Source organism: Silene latifolia, chromosome 2 (assembly GCF_048544455.1).
Source record: "Silene latifolia isolate original U9 population chromosome 2, ASM4854445v1, whole genome shotgun sequence".
NCBI classification, from domain to species: domain Eukaryota; kingdom Viridiplantae; phylum Streptophyta; class Magnoliopsida; order Caryophyllales; family Caryophyllaceae; genus Silene; species Silene latifolia.
The window spans coordinates 73,368,689-73,395,414 of NC_133527.1; the positions used below are offsets into that span (position 1 = coordinate 73,368,689).

A 26,726-nucleotide genomic window follows, 5' to 3' on the forward strand; every position below is an offset into this window, starting at 1 on the left:
GCTGAGATTAGCTCTCTCTCAACGAGCTAAGAGCACTCATATTAATAATGCTGACTGTACTACTGAATGCTTTTACAATAGAATAGCAGAGGGAAAGCATATCAGTCAAATAGGCCAAATTGCTGATGTGCAGGTGAGCCTACTGGTACAAGTAACATTGTTGAGGAGCTCAAGTAACATTGTTGAGGTGCATTCTTAGATTATTATAAGTCCCTTCTAGGCACAAGTAACATTGTTGAGGAGCTCAACCCTGAGCTGATAACTCAGGGAGTGTCTAACTGCTGCAGATCACACTCCCTTAATTCTACCCTTTTGACTCTTATCCCTAAGAAACAATTGGCCACCACTGTTCTGGACGTCAGAGTTCATATCTATTGCCTGTTGCACTACTATTTACAAGATTATCAGCACAATTCAAGCCAATAGGTTGAAAATTGTGCTCCCAATGATCATAGGGCCTGAATAATCAGCCTTCAATCAAGGCAGGAATATTTTTGACAACATCGTGCTTTCTCAGTTGTTGATCAAGGGTTATGGCAGCTCTTAGATGTCTTGTTAAAGTTGATATTAACAATGTTTTTGACTCCCTTAAGTGGGCCTTTATTAAGAAGCTACATGTCTCTGAACTTTCCTGTTGACTTCATTGACTGGACCATGCTTTGTATTATTACTCCCGGGTACTTCCAAAAAATTAATGGACAAACAAAGGGGTTTTTTTAAGGGAAGTGTGGGATTCGTCAAGGTGATCCCTTATAAGCATACATCTAACTCCTTAGTATGGAGGTCCTCTCAAGGTACTCCGGAAAAATTAATGGTCAATCTAAGGGGTTTTTTTAAGGGAAGTGTGAGATTCGTCAAGGTGATCCTTTATAACCATACATCTATGTCCTTAGTATGGAGGTCCTCTCAAGGTGTGATATTTATTAATTGTGTACATAACGTGTTGGCGTGTCGGACACGGCTATTTGGGATGAATTTTCCTGTTTTGATTATTTAAATGCACTCGCGATCACTGTGTACATACATACTTGTTATCACGCTATTTAAAATTTTAAACCTATCAAAATCTCACATATATTCAGTTTTTCGCAATATATTTTTTTCCTTCCCACATAAAAACTTATCTTTTAGTAGTTTTTTTTAAGTTATGTTTTTAAGAAATACAATGACTCTTCCAAATATATTTTTCTTCGGATTTAATGGTTTTAAGTTTTATAACTTTCTCAAAATGTCTTTTTTACGTAAACAAAAAACATTATGAGACACTCACTTTAATCATCTCTATAAATAAAAATATTTCAATAAATATAATGAAAATTATACTCAATTTTAAGCATTTTTCGCAATGAACGTAATTATTTACATTTTAGAATTTATATCAAAATAATTTTTTAATAAATTAGTATCAAATCACCATAATTATTTAATTTAATTTTATAATAAAATTTATTAAATTATAATTAATATTTTTCTGAGATTTATACAACATTTATTATGTTTATATTTAATGTTCAACTGTAATTAATACTTGTATTTAATGCCTGGTTGACACGTGGCGCATCCAGAGCACTTCAACCCAATTTTATATATATATATATATAGAGAGAGAGAGAGAGAGAAGAGATCAACTAAGGCCAACATTTATATTGAGTCCATAAGTTCTATTATGAGCCATTGGATGGAGGGATGAGATCAACCCCAAAAAAGTGTGTTTATAAGCTAATCTCACCATCCCTCTCCTCCTTCACTAATCCACTCTAATTAATCACTAATTTACTATATATTTATTTTCCACTCATCCATTTCTCTTTCATCTTACACATTTCATTTCTCTCTTCTCTCAAACTCTAAAAAAAAAACCCAAATAAATAAAAAAAACCCAAAAATCCAAATAAATAAAAAACCCAAAAAATCCAAATAAATCAAAAAACTCAAATAAATCATTCATTCCTCTCTTCCTCATTCACCACCATCCACCACCACCCCACCCGACACCAAATAACCACCCACCACCCCCGCCGCCGCCACCCCACCGCCGCTGACTTTTTTTTTTTTTTTTTTCAACTCAGTTTTTTTTTTTTCGTTTTGTGTTAATTTGTATGTTTTGAGTTGTTTTTTCCATTCATTATTTTTTTTGTCTTTTATTTTATTTTAGTTGTCTTTTATTTTGTTAGTTCTCATTTTTTATTCATTTTCTTAAATCTCTTCTTGTTATACGTTTTTTTTAAGATTTCGTGTTTTAAATCTCGTTTTTTTTTTGTGAGATACTTTTTTTTCATCTAAGACAAAAATGGACTAAAGTTATACAAACATGAACCAAAGTTATACAAAAATAGACCAAAGTTATACAAAAATAGACCAAAGTTATACAAAAAAAGACTAAAGTTATACAAAAATTGGACTAAAGTTATACAAAAAATTGGACTAAAGTTATACAAAAATGAACCAAAGTTATACAAAAATGAACTAAAGTTATACAAAAATGGGCTAAAGTTATACAAAAATGGACCAAAGTTATACAAATATGGACTAAAGTTATACAAATAAGGACCAAAGTTATACAAAAATGAACCAAAGTTATACAAAAATGAACCAAAGTTATACAATTATACAAAAATGAACCAAAGTTATACAGAAATGAACCAAAGTTATACAAATATGGATTAAAGTTATACAAAAATGGATTAAAGTTATACAAAAATGGGCCAAAGTTATACAAAAATGGACTAAAGTTATACAAAAATGGACTAAAGTTATACAAAAATAGACCAAAGTTATACAAAAATTGGACCAAAGTTATACAAAAAATTGCTAACTTTAGTCCATTTTTGTATAACTTTGGTTCATTTTTGTATAACTTTGGTCCATTTTTGTATAACTTTGGTCGATTTTTGTATAACTCTGGTCCATTTTTGTATAACTCTGGTTCATTTTTGTATAACTTTAGTCCAATTTTTTGTATAACTTTAGTCCATTTTTGTATAACTTTGGTCCATTTTTGTATAACTTTGGTCGATTTTTGTATAACTTTGGTTCATTTTTGTATAACTTTAGTCCAATTTTTTGTATAACTTTAGTCCATTTTTGTATAACTTTGGTCTACTTTAGTCCATTGTTGTATGACTTTAGTCCATTTTTGTATGACTTTAGTCCAATCTTTGTATAACTTTAGTCTTTTTTTGTATAACTTTGGTCTATTTTTGTATAACTTCAGTCCTTTTTTGTATAACTTTAGTCCATTTTTGTATAACTTTAGTCCTTATTTGAATAACTTTTGTCCTTATTTGTATATCTTCAATCATTTTTTGTATAATTGTAGTCCAAATTTGTATAACTTTAGTCCAAAATTGTATAACTTTAGTCCTTATTTGTATAACTTTAGTCCTTATTTGTATAACTTCAGTCCAAATTTGTGTAATTTTAGTCCAAAATTGTATAACTTTATTCCATAATAACTTCAGTCGTTTTTTGTATAACTTTAGTCCAAATTTGTATAACCCAACCAAACAAAAAACCAACAAAAAATTAATAACCAACAAAAATTTAAAAACCAAATAACAATAACAAAAAAAACCAAATAACAATAACAATAATAACAATAACAAAACAAAAAACCAAATAACAATAAAAAAAACAACACCCACAGAAAAATAACATAAAACCAAACGAAAATTAAAAAAAAAATGAAAAAAAAGAACGAAAAAAAGGAGAAAGGAAGAGCAGGAGGGAGAAAGGAAAAAGGAAAAAGCAGAAAGGAAAAAACCAAATAAAAAAACCAAAGTAAATCTAAAAAACAAAAAAAAGACAAAAAAAGTGAGAAAACAAAGACAGCAACAACGACACCACCACACCACCTTCTTCCTTTTTCCTTTCTCGCACAACCACCGCCACCCCCACCATGACTACCATGACTGACCCACTCACCTCACCTTTCTCCCCAAACCGCAACAACCACCACCACCACGAGCAACAACAACGGCCGACGAGCAATGGAGGAAAGGCGGGATTTTCAAATTTTGAATTTTGAAACTACGCGGGCGCTTTTTTGTTTAGATCTGAAGAAAAAAAAGGACGAAGTTGGCAGAGGGTTGTTGCGGTGTTGTTGTTGGCAGGTGTGGGCGGGTGTGGTGGTGGTAAGGAAGGTTGTTGTTGTTGTTGTTGTTGTCGTGGAGTTGTTGCGGTGGTAGAGGGAGGAGGGAGTCGTGGAGTTGTTGTTGTTGTCGTGGTGTTGTTGTTGCTGGTTGTTGGCGTTGTTGTTGTTGGTTCGCTGGTGGTGGCGGTTCAATGGAGGGAGACGAAGGATCTGGTGGTGTTGGTTCTCGGTGGTGGTGGTGGGTCTGGTGAGGTGGAGGTGGCGGCATGGTGGTGTACGGCGGCCGAGAAGGAAGGAGGGAAAGGGATGCAGTGACGGGATGGTGTCGGGATGGTGTCGGGATGAGGGTTGTTTTTTTATTTGTTGGGAATTTTAGGGAAAATGGGTTTTTTGTTTTGGGTTTTTTTGTTGGGAATTTCAGAGAAAATGGGATTTAGTGAGAGGGTGGAAGGGTGGGATAATGAGAGGAGAGATTAGGAGAGGGTAAAGTTTAAGGAGTTGGAATGATTAAGGGAGGTAATTAGAGGAGATTAATTTGTGACCTTTCATTTAGATGCAATCTCATCCCTCCATCCCTTCCATCCAAGGGTTCTTATAAGGACTTAGGGCCTTATATGGTATCAAGGCCTTATAAGAACCCTTCTCTCTCTCTCTCTCTCTCTCTCTCTCTCTCTCTCTCTCTCTATATATATATATATATATATATATATATATATATAGAGGCAAGATCCGGTGAGTCCACCTATATATTTGAGTCCATGAGTCCATAAAATAATATCACGCACTATACAAAACAATATCACGAATTTTTTTTTCAAATTTTTTTTCGAAATATTTTTTTTCAAATTTTTTTTTTTTTTTTTAAATTTTTTTTTTTTCGAAATTTTTTTTTTCGAAAAAGTTTTTTTTTTTTTTTTTAAACTGTGATATTGTTTAGTATAACGTGTGATATTGTATTACAAAACAATATCACGATTTATTTTTTCATTTTTTTTCGAAAAAGTTTTTTTTTTTTTTTTTTTTTTTATGTAAGATGTGATATTGTTTAGTATAACGTGTGATATTGTATAACAAAACAATATCACGATTTTTTGTTTCAAATTTTTTTTTTTTTTTTTTTTTTTTTTTTTTTTTTTTTTTTTATGTAAGCTGTGATATTGTTTAATGTAACGTGTGATATTGTATTACAAAACAATATCACGACTTTTTTTTGGAATATTTTTTTCAAATTTTTTTTTTTCGATTTTTTTTTTTTTTTTTTGAATATAAGCTGTGATATTGTTTAATATAAAGTGTGATATTGTATCATGGACTCACGGACTCAAAAAGATAGGGTGGACTCATGTGATCCTAATTCTATATATATATATATATATATATATATATATATATAAGATTTACTAGAGGGGATGTCCCCTCAAGTCAAGCTGCAGTGCTTGCAGGATTTTGCTAGAGTATTAGGTCTTTGGGGGTTTGATCAACAGTCAAGCAAGAAAGGGTTCTCTGAAGGTCAGTTTCCGTTTAAGTACGTTGCTTGCCTCTCAATGCATCTAAACAAGAATGATATGTACCAAATGCTGATTCAAAAAATTAAGAAAAAAAACTCGCACTGGGCTAGTCAAATGTTTTCCTATCCTGGTAAAATCCAACTTATCAACTCAGTGCTCTTTGGTCTTGAAAACTATTGGTGTCTATTAATCTTATGCCAAGACGTGTTGTTAAAAAGATTGATAAACTCTACTTTATGTGGCACATTGAAGATGGGAATAGGAAAATGGTTCTTAAAAGCTGGAAAAGTGTATGTGCACCAAAAATAAAAAGGACTTTTAATATTAAATGACCTATACCCAAGCTTATTTGGAGATTGCAAGCTACACACGCTTGAGTCTGGGGTGATTGGATTCGAGTATATAATCTCAGAAATGCTAGCATTTGGACTGTCAAATGCCACAGACGCTAAATGTTGGAGGATTATTTTGGCTGTAAAGGATGATATTCTGCTGTTATGTTGATGATACAGTACTAATAAATTCTTGGGTTCACAAGGGAAGATTCCATACCTCATTGGCTTATGACTTCTTTTGCAATAAGTTCAGGGGTAGGCAGCTCTACAAAACTATTTGGCATACAAATGGTCTACCCAAGCATAGTTTCATTGTGGCTCTGGCTGTACGGAGAAGGCTTTTTACAGTAGACAACATCCAAGCTAGGGGTGTTCTTCTCCCTAATTGGTGTATTCTTTGCTAGCAGGAGGAAGCCATATGCCCATTTATTCCTCTCTTGTCCTTATTCGTTGCAAGTGCAGAGCATTTTTAGATGGCTTAAAATTGTGCAAAGGCCTAGATGTCTAGCTTATGAAATCAAGAGGCTTACTCACAGAAGCAAAAAGAAAAGATGGCAGGCTAAATGGCACACTTGCAGCATTATTGCAACAGCTTACATGATTTGGGATGAAAGGAACAAATGCATTTTCTGTAATGTGACTGTGAGCAGGCCAGCAGATAGGCTTGTTCATAGTATTAAGTTCCATGTTAGTGTTTGCCTTCTTCATGGTCGAGGTCGACATGAGGACCTTGATGATGTGCTAGATTGTTTGAATGCTTTACATCATAGTGGTCACTCTTTTGTAAGAACTATCTTTGTTTACCCATATTGGACGAATAAAGAGCTACCTTCTAGCAATTAAAAAAGAAAGAAACAAAAAAAACTATAGATAGTGGAATAGGTAATGTTGGAAAAACACCTGTCAGTAAGACCATCATGTAATGCAGTTGCAATGCCATACTTCTTCAAACTAGAAATTCCAAATCCCTTAACAACTCCAGCAAGTCCAAAGGCAGCTCCACGACGTTCTCCATATTTGTCACTTTTCATCATTTGACTCAGAAGTCTTGAAACAAGAACAGCACCATCCTCCTACAAAAAAAAGTAAGAAGCATAAGTGTCATCAAGCATATGTAAGAAGCACCCCGTAAAAAGGTTCGGAGAAGAAGAGCAGCATACATCATTCTGAGTCCAAGAATCATTGTTTTCTGCCTTATTATTTTTCTTTTATTGTGAGAGTTTGTTTTCTATTGTGAAGTATCAGTCCTTTGATGCAGTTCTCTACGCAATTTTTATCTTGGGTCATTCGGAAACAGCCTCTTTGTGTTATTCACAAGGGTAAGGCTGCATAAACTGGACCGACACCCCCCCCCCCCCCCACCAAAACCTACACCATCCCTCCCTTACCCTTTACCTCGCACTTTGCGGGAGCCATTGAGACATTGTGGTAATATTGTAGTTGTTGTGAGTGTTTGTTTTCTAATTTACTGGGATTCGCTCCCTCTCCCCCAGGAAAGCAGATAATGAAATTTGCAGCCTATTTTCTCAAAAAAAAAAAAAAAAAAAAAAAAAAAAATTAATGCACATAACTTTCTTCTAAGAGTTTCGACAAGTAATAAAATCCAGGATGAAAACAATATTATGATATTCATTAATTTGTCAAGTATTTTAAAATTGCCAAATAGACTGCAAATCAGGGAAACAGTATTTAGTTAATTTCTGTAACATACCTGTTTAGACAACATTAGCGGGGACAAACAAGAGGAGACTGCCCTTTGAACAGCTTCAGAAGGAGTATTCAGCACTTCAAGCAACTTCTCAACAACTGTGTGGACTTTAGGGTCATCCTATCAGAGTACGGAATTTCAGATTGCTGGTACAATAAACATAAAAACATTTAAAAAAAAAAATGTAATGTATACATCCCTCATACCTTTGCCAAATGCTTTGCTAAAGCTCCGGTAAAAATAACCACACCCTCCCGAACCAGATCATACGTTTCTTCATCAGATGCCTACGATGTAATAAAAGTGAGACCCAGCCAAAAATTTTGAACATAAGAGATACTAAAAATAAGAAGCAGAACAAAAACATTGACCCATGAACTAACCTTTTTATTTAAATAGTTCTCAAAAATTGGAAACAGTAAAGACACGTTATCTCTCCCATGTTTGTCTATGATCAATATACCCGCATTTATCATTCTTCCACGAACATCTCCATTGGGATCAGCCTAAAAAAACACAAACAATACATTGTTCTGGTTTATCAGACAATTTATATCACAAGAATGGGACTTCAAATGGGATATATATGAATATATCTATAGGTTTTAAATACGAGAATCATTTAAGGCATAGAAAAGCCCTTCCTCAAGAAAGGATATGAACTGTGAAAAATAAGTATGATAACCGGAAACAAGAGTAAGACTGACAACACATCAATGTAAATCTTACCAAACGTGTTGATACAACCCCTCAACTAATCAAGTTCTCGATTAAAATGCCACTTGGCATTATCATACATCAAAACATATCAAAAGCAAAAGCCTTTGGAAAACCCTGAGACGAAACTATCACTGTAATGCATTTTATGCAAAGGGGCAAACCTATCAGCTAGATCAGTGACTTACAAGTGCTCGTGAAATGAGGAACGTCATGACAACAGGAAGGTCTTTAGTTTTTAAAACATCAGCAGCAGAATTTAGGGCGAGTGCCACTCCTTGCCTTGCCAACCAGCCAGCATCAACATGACCTTCAAAACCAGCATCACGTATGTACAAGGAAAACAGAGTTGCAAGACATTCCTGATGACAAAAATGATATTAGATAGTAAAAAGTGTTACATTCAACCAAAATAAATAATACTGTACAACTTTTGAGTTTTGACTGAAACAAGATCATACAAAAATAGTGACGACCTGGTCGCATCTAAGCATAAAAGTAATTCGCATTCAAAAATGTCTACTGAAAAACACTAACATTTGAAAAAAAATTTAAAAAGCGAGTATTATACACAAACGTGAAATTTAATATAAAACCCATTCACGCAAAATCTACTCTGTTAAAAATTTAAATCACCTGGATGGTATCAGGGTACTCATCTAGAGCCGCAGCTAAAGCTTCAGCTGCAGCCAAGCGGACATTATAGTTAACATGCGCTAGTGCTTTATAAAGTCTGGAATAGTCAGTTCCAAAATCAAAGCCATAGCGGTCCCACAAATCTTCAGCAGCTTCCGCAATTGACTGTAAAGTTTCATAAAAAATTAATGGAGATGCACACAACAGCACAGCCAGATATTCCAGCTAACCCGTTGCTTAACAGTGACAAAGGAGGTGCCAAATAGTAGAGCAAACCAAAGTCACACTTTTATTCTTTTGTTGGTCATCCGTCAATAACAAAGATTCACATCAAGACAATGAAAGGAAAACTAATTCTACTCTATAGCCAGTATTTCATTAACCGCGACGAGAATAGGAAAAGTGGACTGATGAAACGGATATCATGTCTATAAAGACATAGAAAACAGACAGACATGTGCAAACAAATAACTATCAAATGCACTGCCGACAACGACTTTCCTACAGATCTTAACTTTCACAAGGTAGGGAAAACTACCGTAACAAGGAAATTAGCTAATTTTGGAATATGGAAAAAGGACCCGACAATGAAAAAGTTTCACTCACCCATTTCTCTTCCTAATTCAAGTGACACACACACACACACACACACACACACACACACACACACACACACACACACACACACACACACAAACACAAACACAAACACAAATAATAAAAACGACTGACAAGTTAAAACCAGACAAAAACAGTTTAGAGAAGATGCCAATAAAAGAACGAAGGATAGACATATTATTAGGTCATAGTCAAACCTTTTCTGGATCATGCAAAGCCATCCAGATACTTGTAGCGATCTCAACATTCTCAACAAGACAACGGCCAGAAACAGCTGGAATGCATTTAACCGCATTCAAACAGGCCATTCTTACATGCAAATCTTTAGCATAGACACCATAAAGAGCCTACAAATACACAGAAAACAATTTACAGAAGGACGAAAAGGCAACATACAAAAGAAGAATGTGAAGAAAACGGTGTGTAGAGCATACAGATGCAACGTCATCCAGCTTCAAGCCCAAACACAACTCATTGAGTGTAGATCCAATAGCAGCTTGATATGCAGGAATAACACCAAGAACATGATATAGAACCTATACAAAATTACGTACATTTAGCAAGCAAGTAAATCAAGACAACCGGTATAAATAAAATTTGATAGTGAATATGGTAATTTACGTAGTAGTGGTAGTACTATCAGCAGTGTAATAAAAATAACAAAATTTATATTAAGATTGAATAATTTGTAGCTGCTAGGGTACTCAACTGATAACATTCTCAGCCTGGGAAGAGGTAACACCGGATCAGTGTGAAGATACAAGACTCTTAGCACCTTGTCATGAAGAGCTGTTTTCTTTGGTGACAAGAGAATCCACTCCATAATCTGAAGAAGATGAAAAATGGTCTCCGAGTCAGGAACTATACTAGCTTAAATATAAGCTTTCTCAGGATTCCATCTTCCAGAACTTACAGGAAAGGCAAATATAAAGGTATCCACAGGAAGAGGCCCAAATGTTGATGAACTTGATAACCCATGTACTGCCCTGTCAAAAACACTGCGCAAAGGCTTCTCACTAGACTCTTCTCCATCTACTGCTGAAATGAGATCCAAAACATTGTGGCTTTCTTCTAAACAAATCAGCCGCAAAGCAGTAGCAATGTCTAGAGCCCAATTGCAGAGTGGAGGAGCAATACATGTAGAGAGCTTCACCAAGGTTTCATAAGCTTTATCACCCACAATAGGTGACCTAATAAGTGGTTCGACAAATTTTACCTGAATTCCAGAAACAGAGATGATTTATATCAAACAGGGCAAACATATTGTGTCTGAGCAGATTTTTTCTGATGAGTAAAGCAAACATTGACAAGAACGAAAAAAACACTAGACGAGAGCAAAATATTCACACCGATATACACGGCAAACAACATAATTTAAACTAGGGACGCAAATACTGCTAAGTCACGATCTTGAGGAAAGATCTAGTTGCTCATAGCTATAACATATACTCCCTCTGATCCAGACAAATGGTAACACTTTTGGACGATCCACACCAATGGTAACATACCTTATTTGGCCTAAAAAATGACTAAGTTACCCTTATATCACACTACCTATTTACATGTTTGCCATCAAATGGCCCACTCACTCCCTCAATGTTTAATAACGCAATACATTATTCTTGTGCCCCCATTCAAAGCTTCCAACTTTACCCCTCACTTTTCAACCTTTTCTTAAATAACCCATTTTTCCTTGTGTTACCATTTGTCTGGATCGGAGGGAGTAGCACTTTAGACTATAAGACCTCCATTATGTCACCCAAAATCCAGAGTTTTGCTAGCTTTAACATATTAAAGGATAGTTCACGCATAGTTAAACTAGATCAGCAACACATTGCGATCCCACTCATCCAAAAGATATAAAAAGTTATAGACGAGATGAGAAGGAAAATCAAGAATTTTAGACTAAAATCCTAATTAATTACGAACACACATCATACACAATACGCTCATAATAGAGTCTGATATATAGATTTCAAGCAGCAAGCAGCACTATAATAGAATTACTCGAATCCGGTGACCCAAGATTATATAAGGGTCTCACAAACAAATCCTATGACATGTCCCACTCCAACTCCCACCAACCCAAAAGTTGAAGGGGAAAAAGGTGGGCCATATCCGAGTGAAGAAAATGGATATTGACAGATAGCAGAAAATATACCAACTTATTCACAACTCCACAAAGAACATAAACATCGAAATATAAATTCTAAAATTTGCTAAAAAATTATTCCTAAGAAGCAAGAGACGAACCATGGATGAAAGTTCACTGTGTGTAAAAATAGGGTTGGCAACTGCCATCTCCCCAAGAGCTTTCAAAACAATTGAAAGATTACTCTGTATAGCCTTGACCTTCTCCCGTATAGAAGCCTCTTCCCTTAGAAGCAGTTCACGAGCTTCTTCCTTGGCAGACTTTCCCTTGTCTATGCAGGTTCAATGCGCAAACAATAATTTCAGAATCCATGTTGAAAAAGAATATACAGGATAGCACAAGGAATTGGTTTGGAAAAGTAAAATGCCTATTTTTTTGGCTGTTTTGCTAATGTCTTTTTTCCCTGCAACACCAGAAGCTTCTCTGCGAGGAACATCTCGTCTTACAGAATTATTAGAGATCGAATGTTCCTGAAATTAAGCCAAACATGACTTTCAAATCAGCTAAGAGGCTCACGTATTAGTTTGAGAGAAATATTCAAAAGTCACCTTATGGCCCTGCTCATCTATTTCTCTGGAAGCCACATAGACACCAACTTCAGTCGAAAGAGTACCCTCAGGAGTGTTGAAAACCTATGATCACACAATTATATCAAAATCTATCTGACAGAGAGAGATGCATGAACATTTAAAAGAAGGATAATTTACAAAAAGTAAATAAGTGCACAAGTAAGCTGTACCAACTACATTGCAAAATGGCATTAAGAAGCATTTAATCAGCAACTAATACGTAACATCGATGGTCCCAGTTTTGGGCCAAGCCACCACAACCAAATTTGATCAGGACAGAGACTTATCTTTGTAGCAGAAAAAACCAAAAACTAATTCAATTTAGACATAACACTTAAATACTTAATATCCCAAAGTGTTGCCTTCATGATCTCGAAATTTGGCAAATATATACATACAGACCTAAAAATTCAGTAATTAATATTCTCGATAAACTTAGAAAAAAAATGACAAAATGAACGGTGGAACATCCTGGTCTATGTTACAGATTGTCTCTCTTGAAACTCTGAGTGTCGATGCCTTAGCTCATCTAGGAACTAAATCAAGTTCGCCAATTTATAACTCGATATTGTCGAGATCAATCAGAAAGGAGTTTACGACAGAGACAATCAACGGACAAAGAGAAAAGTTGAAGTCGCACATGTATGAGAAAATTCGGGCATGCAGGATATCAAAAATAACTTCCTCTCAAAGCCTCAAAGGTCATTATGAATGCAACAAAAAGAATTAACAATGAAAAGTGATAGAAATACAGACGGCAAGATGAACAACCAGAAAAGAAAAAAAAAGAAAAAAAAACAAGACGATGACTTTGAAAAAAAGGCAAAAATAGAATAAACAGACGAAATAAATAAATAAAGTGAATGAAAGAGCAGGATAACCAAAGTAGAAAAGTAGACTCGGAAGACAGAAAAGGGTGAAAAAAGTAAACATACAATGATACAAGCCATGACAAAAAGCCAAATAGACTGAAAAAATAAGTTCATTCTCTACCTCTACTACACTAACTAAAGTCATTTTGGTCAATCCCAAAAAGACCTATGCCACTCTCAGTCACTCATATTCCCACCTTCTTGGGTCTTCCTCTACCCCTCATGGTCCTTTAAATTCAATACCTTTTTGAAGACATGAAGTCTAAAGTCAGCTTTATAGGTAAGTGAAATCTAGACAACCACCTAGTGGCTGCTAGTGCAGAGGAATCACAATTAACAGCATAAAATGTATAACGAACAACGAAAGAAATGTTGATGTATCACCTGAATGTCATTTTGTGAAAGAGCATCATGTGCATAGCGATCAGGAAGATTCCGCAAATGCTGTCAAGATATAGATAGAAATATGTCAGTACCAAGATACCCAACGTAAGAAAAGAGGTAAACTTTAAATTGCATACTCACACATCACTGTAGACTTTACCTTTTCAAATTCAACATATGTATTACTTGGAGCTATGGACATAAGTGTGCACAAAGAGTCAACCGCTGCTTGTTGTTCAAATGGACTTGAACTTGACAAACCAGCTGATCCCATGAGATCCTGCGAGTCAGCCATGAATTAATTCATTCTCGTAGAGAGAAGTAGATGTGCCAATGAACAAATTTATGCTTTAGACAACAAAAGAAAGGATTGCAATACAGGAACCAATGTTTCCAATACTTCCATGTTATGACTCTAGGTTCCACAATTTCACTTACAGCTTTCTTAAAGGTGACGGTAAGGTATATCGTGTTTAAAACTACTAGATGCTCAAAACAGCATGAAAGCTCCCTGTGTCCAGCATACTATAAAGTATAACCAGTAGAATGGAAAGCATAAATTTCCAGCATCAGCTAGCTAGTACACATATCAATGATCAGAGGTCTATGTTCAAACCATAAATACATATATTACCACATCATGGGCACCACTTCCATCATAAGAGAACATATTATGTCCTGCTTACTAATGTAGCTCATAAATAAGAATCCAAAGACAGTGTCACTTCATATACTGAACTCAACAGAATTATCTTTCATGGGCAGAGAGATATCATATCATTTAATCATAACAGCTACAATATACTGATAAGAAATTTAGTTTAATATATGTTACAAGTTCATACAACTGGAATACTAAATCCCACTACCAGAGTACCAGACAAATAACTCACCTCGCATATTTTCCTGATATCCCCAGCCAGAATGTTCAAAACATCAAAACCATTTGTCTTCAAGCATGTTGATATTCTCTGGAACATAATAAAAGAAAGGAACATCAACAATGGGTACTGATTCAAGCAGCATATCAAAGTACCCAACAGGATAATGCATTATCAAAATCCCAACACAAAAAGAAGTCCACATCATATCTCAAACAAAAATGAACAATAATCACACAAACTGGTTAAGCATCAAAATATATCCAAGCCATGCCAAATAGACAAACAAATTTGCAATCATATTCTAGTAAGCAGAGGAAATGACAGACACAATAAGCACTTTTAATTGCACTACTGCATGCTAACAGATACAAAAAAAAATGGTGATAACGGTTTATCAAAGTTGTCCGAAAGCAAACATGATGCGGAAGAACAGACAATTGCACGTTTTACCGACTTAAAATGAAAGACATATTACACAACAAGTAAAAACAAGGTTCAACCATGAAACAGATCAATGCTTCGACATTGCATGCCAGCACATAAACTAGTAGTAATAGATAGCATATTAAAAGTGGAAAAAAAAATCGGTTTACGAGGGACGAGGTGCACTGAGGGGGGAGGGGTTAAGGGTACATCCCATGCCTGTTAGGCTCCCCATTTCCCTTTTCTGTTAGGTTAAATTTCAAATTTAGGACTAAATGAAAACGATTAAGGGAGGATTTTCAAACTAAAAAATTGTACAGTAATACGTAAATTAAACATCTGGCCCACCTCCCTAAAATTTGCAGGAGGCCATCGGGTAATCATATCTTTTTTTGTAACTCATTATGGAATATGGATACAAAGAGTGAAAGAGGGCTAATATGAAGATAAGTAAACGCAAGGGATAAGGGGGTGAAGAGAAAAGCGTAACAAAAGAGCTGAAGAGACACACTTTGAAATTGTGTAGTAGTGCATCTTGCTAGTTGCCTAGTGTGCGCAAGTTGTGTCTAAGCCTCTAAGATACCCAAGACGTTTTGACTACTGCTTTAAAAAGCCTTGTGCTTAGGCTCACTTTTTAAGACAATGAATCGAGTGTATAAATTTCATAAAGAACAATAAATTAGCATTGCATTCTCGAGTAAGAGTGCAAGAAAACTGCAAGATATTGATCAACCAAATTGCAAACATTGAGCTGCTGATCTGAGGAGAAAAAACATGAAAATTAAAAATTGGTCAATTATATCTAGAAGAACTGACCCGCCATACTCCATCTCTCTTTCCAGTGCAAAGTAAGGCCGGATGATGTGAGCAGAATATAATGCGGCCGCATGTCTCTGGCGCAGCTGAAACGGACGTTGATGATAAAACCACTAAGGCCTTCACCATTACCTCTACGGATGGAACAAACGCACCTGGAGTTTCCACCGCATTTTCTATTTCACTGTAGACAACAATATCATCACAATCCAGTTTTGGAAAGTGGTCCAACGTCACAAACTCAATGACCATTGACCAGGCAAAATGACTTGTTAAAAAGCATGACAAAATATCATCCTGGGCCAGGGAATCAAAATCTTCTGAAATTTGGAAGAATTCATCATGGAAAGCTATTTTGCAACAAGCATTGTTTATAAAAGCTTAACTGTCCAATAAATAAAAATACTATCGATCATTTAATAACAAAATTAGCTGGAGTGGAATTATATCTTTGCTCGTATTGAAGGGACACCAACCGGGGGACCTCAATCACAAAGGAAGGGTAGAACTCAGAAGCTCAAATACCAGATAAGGGCAGATTCCAATTTACATAATAAAGGGAAGGAGTGAAACCACCACTATCTTAGACAATCAAAGATAATCTTAACCATAAAAGAGAGGGAATGCCGGTGAAGAACAATCACCACACTCCAACAATACATCAGCTGATCAGCCTAAAAAGCACTATTTGCGATTAACTCCTGTACTGACATGAACCACCGAATGGCCAAAAGAACCATCATGGAAAGCTCCGGTGAGGATGTGCTTCTTGTTTGAAAGAAGGATAAAGAATATACTATAATTTTTATTCATCTATCTTTGAAACTATCACCTTCTTTTATTTAAATAGTATAATTTTTGATGTTTTTCAGAGTAGTTTCAATTTATGAAACTAACCTAAGGTATTAAGACTTGGTTTCCTTACAGCCACAAGTGCACACACACAATCAAACAATCTTCCATACTTGACAAGCAGGTAGGAAAATGGAAGGAATGCAAAATATTTTTAGGGAAGAAAGAAATGTCCTGATTTAGTGCCCATGCAGCTGCAATTCAAACCAATCACCAGTTAAATTTCACAATTGCAGTTCCTTTAGCAGTATTTGTTCAAAATGATCATTGAGAGAATTTTCTATTTTACTGGGAAGAATAATTGATAGAGCTTCTGGTCATCTAACTGTGCTACATTACCCAAAGTTGAGATTTTGAGAAGAATCTAAAACCTTCTATGGCACCAGCACATACAGCTGTACCAGCATACCTCTAATCCATACTAGAATCACTGATAAATTCAGGTTATTAGAAGAAATAAATAGCATGGACAGAGGAAACAACAATACTTGAATGACATGAATATAATATAGTCATTCAAGTCCACCTCAGCAACATACCTAGTCTTGTACAAGCGGGATTCAGCCACAGCTGAAAGAAAGATTGCAAACTCATTCAAAAGTGATTCTGATGTTTGTGGTACAGCTGTAACAATACTTCTGGTGCTCCCATATGCTGCTTTACGGATCTCCCATGATTGATGACACAAAAGATAGAATAATACCTGAAAGACAAGAATGAGCACCCCCAAAACAACCAATAAAAGGGCACATAAGTACATAACTAGCAAGGGAAACTGTCATACTTGAAACAGTGACTGCACAGAGAAAGCATCCAACATCCTACACAGAAAAAATTGCAATAGCTAACATATGACACTTTCCAGAAAACAGTATGGTAAAAGGAATGCACATAATTAAGTATTGCAGCTGTGAACATAATACTAATCAACGCTGACCTTTTTGTATGGTCAACCACCAACACGTGGAGAAGATCAACACAGGCCAGACAATCTTCATCTGATAGTTTAGAAACCTGCACAAACATGACCGAGCCATAACAGTTTTATAAACATATTGGTAATCTTTTGTTTTAACTATTAACAGCAGTAAAAAGATTATTTACACAACAAAATGGGGTGACAAAGTTCATGATAAAGAAACGCAGACTAATTATTCTGTCCACAAAATCTGAAACTCATCAGAGAATATAAAATTCAGGTTCGTTCTTCGACAGACTTCAATCTAGTAAACAGATCATATAGTTTTCCCTGGTTGGATGCGAGCATTAGTAGCAACATCTTGCATTCCAAATAAATTGATGGGGTTAATCTGGTACCAATGTGATTAATTTTTTTTCTCACCCTTACTCGTTTTTTTTTTTTTTTTTTGACAAGTGTAGACAATATCACTCAAACTATCAAAGGACCGCAAGGGGATGACTCCCATGTACAAAAAGACAAAAAAGGGAATGACCCACAACAACAAGATCAGAGCCTTAATCCCAAAATGTTTTGGGGTCGGCTGACATGAATCATTCTTTAGAACCAAAAAAAAGGGAATGACCCCATGTACAAAAAAAAAAGGCATCAATGGGGTGACAGATGTATACAAAAGGAGAGCTGGATGCTTAAGTTCTCATGAGTAATCATATCTATGAGAAGAAAAAATCCAAGTTCTGGTGAGCTGGAGCATCAAGCACTGGACTCCAGCCACACATGAATTTTGAACTCATTATTCTTTCTTTTTTTCTCGGTCCTAAGCCTCAATCCTTGCCATACTATCAGTTATATAATTGAACAAAGAGTAGTCTGAGACGACAAATCATCCTCAGACCTCATGTCAAAAAAACCACTAGTAAGGCTCCCGGGGGTTACAAACTTACAACTAGGACCCGTAGGTCCTTCCCACTTGATAACATGTGAATAAGTGAAGGATCATATAAAAAAAAACTTACACCGATGGCTGGAGCCCCAATTGGGTTACTGAATTAGCTTAACCCACTAAATCAAGAAAAAATCTGAGCATATTGTGTAGCACTGTAGCCATAGTATTTTGTATGTGTAGACTGGTGTTTAATAAACATTTATGTCAAATAATCTATTAAGGGATTAAGGGAATATATTATAGCGTATCCTTATTAATTTATTATTATGTATTCTCATTGAGGCACACGAAGGATCAGTTAAACCACCCCAAAAGAAGACAGTTGATACAAAGAACAACCATAAAAGTATAAGGAAGACAATACATACCAAGGAAACTGGGATCACTGAGGGTTCTTGCTGAGCTATTAAAGACCAGGTCTTCTCCTTAACAACAGTCTCCTCTACAAATAAAATTACAAGCTTCTTTACGAAATAAGTTTTGGCAGAAAAATGGGAATGTCTATTATGACAAAAGATTTTTGAATCTAACAGCTCTAAAGCTAGAGTTCTTAAGTGTACCAGCTTTGATATCTACAGCAGCAATCTTTGCAACCAGCAGCAAGGCATATATGCTATCAATACGCTGAATTGACTTGGTGTACCCTGTTTTAACTATCTGAATAAGAGGTGCCAGCAACGATGACAGCTGTAAAATGAAACCATATAAATAACACAGACCGCAGTTAGAAAACCTGACAAGACTGTGATAAACCACCCACAGGGGACAAATAAAGACCTTTATGGTAGCTTCAGAATTTTTGCATATAACCCTTAGACATCGAAGATGTGCCCTTCTCAGAGTTTCCTTCTCTTTCAGCCCTGAACTGAAGAAAGATACAATGGTTGGTTGGACAGTATCTGCACCCTGTGACAACCAAGATGCAAGAGCTGACAAGACTCCAAGTTTTACTTCTTCATTTCCTGGCAATGAAAAGAAAACAAATAACCATATAGCTAAACAAATATCACGAAGTTTTCATGCATAAAATAGCAATAAAATATCGTAGATCAATCTATTACCATCGTCCTTGTAACAAGACAATAGAAAGCCAGATAATAAAGTTGATAGGTCATTCAACATCTTTCCTCCGGGCGCATGGGACAATTCTTGCAGTGCATTGAACATACCAACCCTCTGATAAGGAAATTGAAGTCTTCCCTCTGAGCCTGTTTTAAGGAAATAGATAGAGTTCATCTTTGTTAAGAATTACCAGCCCAGCCTCTAAAACAGACAAATTTCCAAGTGACGAAAATGTTCAGTGAATGGAAAATATATGGAAAATTCATACCTCCAATGACAGACTTAACAGATTTATACATTCCCTCAATAACATCAGGATTACTAGATTTCTGACTCAAACATCTCATAATCGCCAGAGCTCCTAGCCTTCGTCCTTCATCAGCATGGCGAGCTTGTGTTAACACCATCGGAAGGATTTCCATGGCATATTTACTTAAGTCGAGGGTCACAGCTTTCAACAGCACCTCAACTGATTCCAATGCAATCTCAGGATTACGCTTCAACATCTTGACCGACGAAGGAACCACGATACTTCCAAATTCGTCATGTGTTAGACATAAAAAGAGAGGGCAGAAAGCATCAACGAGACTTTTTGCAGGCTTCTCTCTAGCACTTAGAACAGATTTCACATACAAGTCTAGGAACATCGGCTGCAAAATGGGAAGTCATTTGAGAACTCTACCCAAAAAACACCCTAGTGTCAAACTGCCAACAGTCGAGGATGACCGAGTTAAGAGAATAAAAAGGTAGAGAAGCGCACCTTGTACTGCCCAAAAGAAGAATCATTCCTTGAGAATTCAATTAACAGCCATATAAGATCAGGATAGTCTTTGTAAGGTATCCTCCCATCTTTCAATTCGCCAATGTAGGTTTTGAAAATATTTTCATACTGCAGAAATAACAGGCGTAAATATCACGATTAGCACGATAAAAAAAAAATGTAAGGCAGATCTGAGAATCTCGATGACAAAAAATTATTTATTTAAAGACTACCTTAGAAAATAAATGAAAAAACAATCGTTTACAGGCTCTTTTCTCCCGAAAGGATCCTTTGAGAACAGTATGAAGAAGAAAGGACTGTGCTGCAACCACTCTTGACACAGCAGTTTTGGAAATAGATGCAAATTCACTCCTAGTCAAAAGGAAACATGACCATTTCAAAAGCCTATAAGATCCCACATCTGATTGTGACTTTTGTTGTTTCTCCATGTACTGAACAAGGCACGCCGCAAAGGCTTTCATCGACGTAACCTCAGCCAATGCCAGTAGAACAACGTTGTCTACAGCTTTTCTTGACCGAAGATCATCATAGATGCACAAGGTTTTAAAAATAATATCCACAAGTACAGCCGCAACTTCACCAGATATCTCTGCAAGATGTAAAGAGCAGTCATTAAGGACAAGAGGATGAATAAAAGTTCAGTCAGAAGAATAGTAGTATTCATTATAGGACACGAGAGTGTGACACCAATACACAAAGACACCACATGGGTGACGACATGTACAAAAAGATACCATGAAGGTGACTCACAAACACAAAATGCGCCTCGAGTAATTATGCTCTCACAGTATCATGATTAATCTCATCTAAAAAAAAAGGAAGAAAAGACCAATGTTGATCTAAGTGGAAAACTTGACTCCAACAAGTCAGCAACTTCAAACAATGTAATAAAATATTGACGTGTGGACGCGCACTATCATCAAATATATAATACTTTATTTCCAAGTGCACTACTAAATTGCTAACAGAGTCCTCTTCCTACAACAGACACCTAGTCTTATTCATCAGTTCATCCTCCTATACCAAGTCAATAGGACATCTTTAGATGTTATATGACGAAGTTCAGATGGAAGTATATATATTATATATTCCCTTCTATTATCAAGATTCATACCACTTTCTTTTTTTGGCTCATTCATTGGATAAGTGAATTCATACCATTTCCTTTAATGGCATAAAAAAGCATGCTAAAAGACCCATATACCCTCACAAACGTGCTCCATCATAATCTCTCATCCCACCTACTGCTCACACATTTCCTCCCCAAACCCCCATCAAACTCAATTACCACCAACCTCCAACACCACCGCAACACCAATTCCACCTACCTCACGAGTTCCATTTCAAACACCACCTCATCTTAGATCTCCACATCTCCCATAACCCACCACCACAAAACACTCTCTACCTCAACGACTACACAACACCAATAAGCAGCTACCACTACCATAACAGCCAACTACAAGCCCGGAAAAACCCATCCCACCCGCGAAACCCCTTCCCCCACCATCGAAAACCCTAGATTTAGGATTTTTTATGGTGGGGGAATGGTTTTTCAGGAGTGGGGTGGCTTGGAGAGGAGAGTGGTTTCGTGGTTGTCAGAAGTGAGGTTTGAGCGTCTCGGGCATGGGGGAAGGCCCAAGGGTGGTGGGCAGGGGGAGTTGGAAGGGAGTGGTCGGCAGTTCTTGCCACCGCTGATGGTGGGGTGGTGTTGATTTGGGTGTGACTGAGAGGAAGTGGCCGACCATTGTGGGGGGTTTGGTGATTAAGAGCGTGGAGTGGGGCGGTGTTTGGGTGGTGGGGTGATGGCGTGGGCAGAGCTTTGGGTGGTGAGTTAGGATTGTGGTGGGGTCAGGGGTGGGTGATGAACTCAGTAGGGCTTGTGTTGATGGTATGTAAGATGAGGGGTGTTTGGTCTTCTTGTCACTTATCTTAAAATTTGTGAATTTACAAATGGAATTTATCCAATGAATGAGGGGAAGTATATCTTGGATTACTTTTCATTTATTTGCAGTCAGCAGATAGATGAAGACTAAAGGCCAAGAAACAAAGAGATATAAGAAATCCCAGTTAAACAATAAAATAGAACAAGACAATGTCCCTTGAACTTCAAGAGCAACCTGAGTAATTGGCTTGAGTAATTAAAAGTAAGCACAAAAGTGTAGGAAGGCATATCTAAGATGCATTTTTTTGAAGGAATGGGGAAAATTCCTAGCTCTGACCACCTTAAATGTACAATATCCATTCACCAAAATGTACTGACATGAAGACAAATGTACAATACTTTAGTAAATTATTACAAATAGATCGAAATGTAACAAGCTTGATCACTGGTTTCCGAGAACAGAAATTTAACAACAAATTGCAGCAATCTCCCAGAAACCAGGAGATGCATGGTGTTTATATATTAGAAAACGCATGATCATAAATCGAAATAATAAGTAAATACATTTAAGACTCCTAACCATATACAACCACCACAACATCACTGCACTGCCTCAAGGGCTCCCACAAATGACGAGGAAAATAGGGGCCGGATGCACAAAACCTTACTCCTAATGTGATAGCGAGAGGTTGTTTCTAGATAACTCAATGAAAATTTTGTCAAATTTTGGTCAAATGACTGCTACTTCACATTAAAAAGAAGGGTAGCCAGTTCCATAAAGCTTTAGTATGTCATAGTCTGAAACCAACGAATAATGAATCTTTGGCTCCATTAAAAATAGAAAAGAGCCTCATAAACCATGAAACGGGTAGAAAAAAATAGCGTGCCAAGCACTAAACATCCATGTAATGTCAACAAAATACATACTTTAGCACGAAAACCTTAAAAAGAATAAATCACTACATCCCAAAACATTTGACAAGTTAATAGTTACTCTACCAACGAAAAATACAATAATATTTAATAGTTAGTCAAGTAACTGCCATAACAGCAGAAGCTGACTTCTAAAGATTCTTCAGAACTTCTTGTTCATGTGATAAGGTAAAATGAAATAAGCAAGGTCCAGGTATAATAGCCTGATAAATATTGACTTAAAAGGCTCACTCAAGCAAGAATACCCAACCAGTTCTTCGAAGTACAGATAAAATGGGCAGCAACATAAATATAAAAATAAAAGGAGTATGATGTGAAACCAAAGATGCCAGTTAGTATTTGAGAAAATGCACACTAAACTGATTTTGCAGCCATATTAGAATATTACCACATAAAAATAGATGATATGCACTTAAAACAAATCTTAATCCCCAAAATGGAGTCCAAGTTAGAAAAACATATTGATCGAACAGATTACAGACAAACAAATTGTGTTTTGAGCATTAAATAATAGGCCTGTGAAACTGTTTTCTGAAACCTTACGAATAGAATGCAACACCATATTGAAAGTTCCCATATTTAGCAAAATATTTTCCTGAATACCATTTTTCTAACATCTAAACTTTAAAAGCAAAGATAAATGGGAGTATTAAGAGATTAATTACATACAAGTAACATATTTATTAACCAACTGATTTGATAACACCACTGAGATGTTCAGAATATGAACCCCATTACCCAGTACCAAGACAAGCTTGAATAGAGAGAGAAAGATGGTGAGCAAAACTCCTGATTTTCTGAAACTATCTTTATGAAATGCAAGTAAACTAATTGATACCCACAAAAAATTAGAAATCATTGTTGCCCTTGTGGATGACAAAAGCTGTATACATACTAGATGCCTCTACCACATTCTGTAATCAACTGAACTGTATACATTAACTCAACCAAAATCCCTCTACTAGATAATTCATAAACCATTGATTTCATCTACCATCTACCCTCGTTCACCAATAAAGATCCGTGATTTAAAATGTCTCGTCCAGTAAAATAAACCTTCTTCCACTTGATTAATCGCAAGCATGATTCCCCTTTCCTCTCTACGTTGCATGTGGAGATCATATAATTTCACGGATCATAGTACTAAAACACGTAATTCACACTAATGAGCTATTCTTGTGTAGCCATCAGTCCCATCATTACTAATCAATAGACAGTAGTGACTGATGGCTCTACAAGATGAAAACCCTGTTTCAACAGTGGATAACAGACCTTCCAACAGGAATAGGAATATTCCGCTGAGTATAGGAAACACAGTAAAACGTCTACGCCTGGTAATAATATAGAAGCAGATAGCTGGTTGAATATGGCAGGATGTTCCAAATAGCAAAAACGACAAGCCGATTAATAAAAGGCAATGTTTGTGAATAGCCATCACATAGCTCACACTTCCAGGGGTAACGCACTAAAATACAAATCACAATCAATCTCGCAAAACGACGACTAATAATCTGACAACTAAAAGAGCATATTTTGACAAGCAGACTAAGACAGACGCAACTCCAAACGATCAACAACAACAACAACAATAAGAAGAAGAAGAAGAGACGCAAGTAAAATGATAGAGAAGATGAAAGTACCGGAATTACGAAGAATGTCGGGGATCTGGTGACGGAAGATGCTAATGCGGAGATTAGTGGAGGAGGTAGTGACGGAGTCACCTAGTGAACTGAGGCGTTGAAGCGAGTCAGCCGCCATGGATGAAAATGGAGATAGTATGAAGATGAGGTAGGAGAGAGAAAGAGATATTTATGCTAGGGTTTTACAATACTGCTGAAATCAAATCAGATGCTGCTGCTCTTTTCTTGTGTGTTGTGTCTGCTATTTTGCACTGCTTCGAGACATCTGCGACTCTGCAACGTAAAACACCACACCAATGTTACTAAAGTTATAATTTCCAAAGAGCAGAACCGTTGTCAAAATACTGGAATAGCTCAGTTGGTTAGAGCATCTGGCGGTTAATCACAAGGTTGGAGGTTCAAGCCCTCCTTCTAGCGTCTCTTTTTAATTGTTTTTTCTGCAACTTAGGTAATCCTATTTTCTTTTTATAATGCGTGTGAAAATCTTAATTTTATTTTTTTTCGTTTAATTTTTAGTGTTTCTAGAAATTGTAATTTTGTAAAATATCAAACCAAATAATAAGATCGCCTCATGAATAATTGATGATAGATCGTGTACTTAAATAACGGGCATTGATATGTTAACGTAAAGATCAAAATCGATAAATTAAAGAAGTCAACTTAGGTAATCCTATTTCCTTTTTATAATGCGTGTGAAAATCTTAATTTTATTTTTTTTCGTTTAATTTTTAGTGTTTCTAGAAATTGTAATTTTGTAAAATATCAAACCAAATAATAAGATCGCCTCATGAATAATTGATGATAGATCGTGTACTTAAATAACGGGCATTGATATGTTAACGTAAAGATCAAAATCGATAAATTAAAGAAGTCAACTTAGGTAATCCTATTTCCTTTTTATAATGCGTGTGAAAATCTTAATTTTATTTTTTTTCGTTTAATTTTTAGTGTTTCTAGAAATTGTAATTTTGTAAAATATCAAACCAAATAATAAGATCGCCTCATGAATAATTGATGATAGATCGTGTACTTAAATAACGGGCATTGATATGTTAACGTAAAGATCAAAATCGATAAATTAAATAAGTCAAGTAGATGAAATGTGCTATTTTTTCAAAGTTAAAATGATGAAAAAACCCAACAAATACCAAAATAAATCATACATTTGAAAAAAAATTATTAGTCATTCACTTTTACATATCGTCAATCTTGTAGCTAGTCTCCAATATATATTTGTTTGATCAATTCTATTATTTCACTTTTACATATCATCTTCGTTTTCCAATGAATCGTCCCTATGGAAAAAAAATAACTCAGTAATTAGTACGACTTAACAAACAAAATAATTATGTTTTATTAGAATTTTGACGTTTATTTTAAACGTAAAATTGAACACCAATGTTTAACTTTGAGTATAAATGTGTAACAAATTCTTGCACAAATTACGATATATAGTACAAGACAAGTACGTCTTTTTTTAAAAAAAATATAGTTTGAATTACGAAGACAAATATTTTAATTTTTTGTGTCAATTATGAAAACAAATATGAGACTATGAAATAAATTATCGTTATTTGAACAAAATTGATATCCAAATTTTGTTCCACAAACTTTCCAACCCATTGACATATTACACAAAATATGTGCTCTTTTATTTGAGCTTGTCTACTAATAAACAATACATTCATAAATTATAAGTTTATACCTTACATTTTCTTTACCTTTGATTTTGCCTCATTTTTTTCGCCTTCTGTATTTCTTCCTTCTTCAAATTACCCACATAATATTTTGTTTATCTGCGGTCACATACATTTCATGATACTTTAAAGTTTATATAATAAAAATAAATGATATTGAGCAAAGGGCAAAACATTAACATGGCAACAACTTGACAAACGAATAATTACATTATCACATGTAAATCATTTAAAAACCAAATGGAAAACATGAATTCAGATATAAAGCAAAAAATTCATAAAAACCAAAAACATAA

The 26,726-nt window shown here is 35.6% G+C and overlaps 1 protein-coding gene across 1 annotated transcript in view; it reads right to left on the reverse strand.

Annotated features, from left to right (window-relative positions):
* Positions 1-25,043, reverse strand: part of LOC141642806 (protein ILITYHIA) — a 41,756-nt gene extending 16,713 nt beyond the window's left edge. Inside the window, exons 1-28 of the mRNA XM_074451748.1 lie at positions 24,734-25,043; positions 20,488-20,864; positions 20,255-20,383; positions 19,763-20,144; positions 19,494-19,640; positions 19,210-19,394; positions 18,993-19,119; positions 18,801-18,874; positions 17,505-17,581; positions 17,352-17,388; positions 17,107-17,270; positions 15,716-15,899; positions 14,486-14,563; positions 13,753-13,872; positions 13,593-13,652; positions 12,316-12,399; positions 12,135-12,237; positions 11,869-12,038; positions 10,529-10,831; positions 10,325-10,441; positions 10,050-10,151; positions 9,813-9,962; positions 8,998-9,162; positions 8,550-8,723; positions 8,028-8,150; positions 7,851-7,931; positions 7,648-7,764; positions 6,837-7,009 (exon numbers count right to left, since the gene is read on the reverse strand). Coding sequence (XP_074307849.1) covers positions 6,837-7,009; positions 7,648-7,764; positions 7,851-7,931; positions 8,028-8,150; positions 8,550-8,723; positions 8,998-9,162; positions 9,813-9,962; positions 10,050-10,151; positions 10,325-10,441; positions 10,529-10,831; positions 11,869-12,038; positions 12,135-12,237; positions 12,316-12,399; positions 13,593-13,652; positions 13,753-13,872; positions 14,486-14,563; positions 15,716-15,899; positions 17,107-17,270; positions 17,352-17,388; positions 17,505-17,581; positions 18,801-18,874; positions 18,993-19,119; positions 19,210-19,394; positions 19,494-19,640; positions 19,763-20,144; positions 20,255-20,383; positions 20,488-20,864; positions 24,734-24,851 — 4,121 coding nt within the window. The 5' untranslated portion in view covers positions 24,852-25,043. The remainder of the gene's footprint in view (positions 1-6,836; positions 7,010-7,647; positions 7,765-7,850; positions 7,932-8,027; positions 8,151-8,549; positions 8,724-8,997; positions 9,163-9,812; positions 9,963-10,049; positions 10,152-10,324; positions 10,442-10,528; positions 10,832-11,868; positions 12,039-12,134; positions 12,238-12,315; positions 12,400-13,592; positions 13,653-13,752; positions 13,873-14,485; positions 14,564-15,715; positions 15,900-17,106; positions 17,271-17,351; positions 17,389-17,504; positions 17,582-18,800; positions 18,875-18,992; positions 19,120-19,209; positions 19,395-19,493; positions 19,641-19,762; positions 20,145-20,254; positions 20,384-20,487; positions 20,865-24,733) is intronic.
* Positions 25,044-26,726: the final 1,683 nt, after the last annotated feature.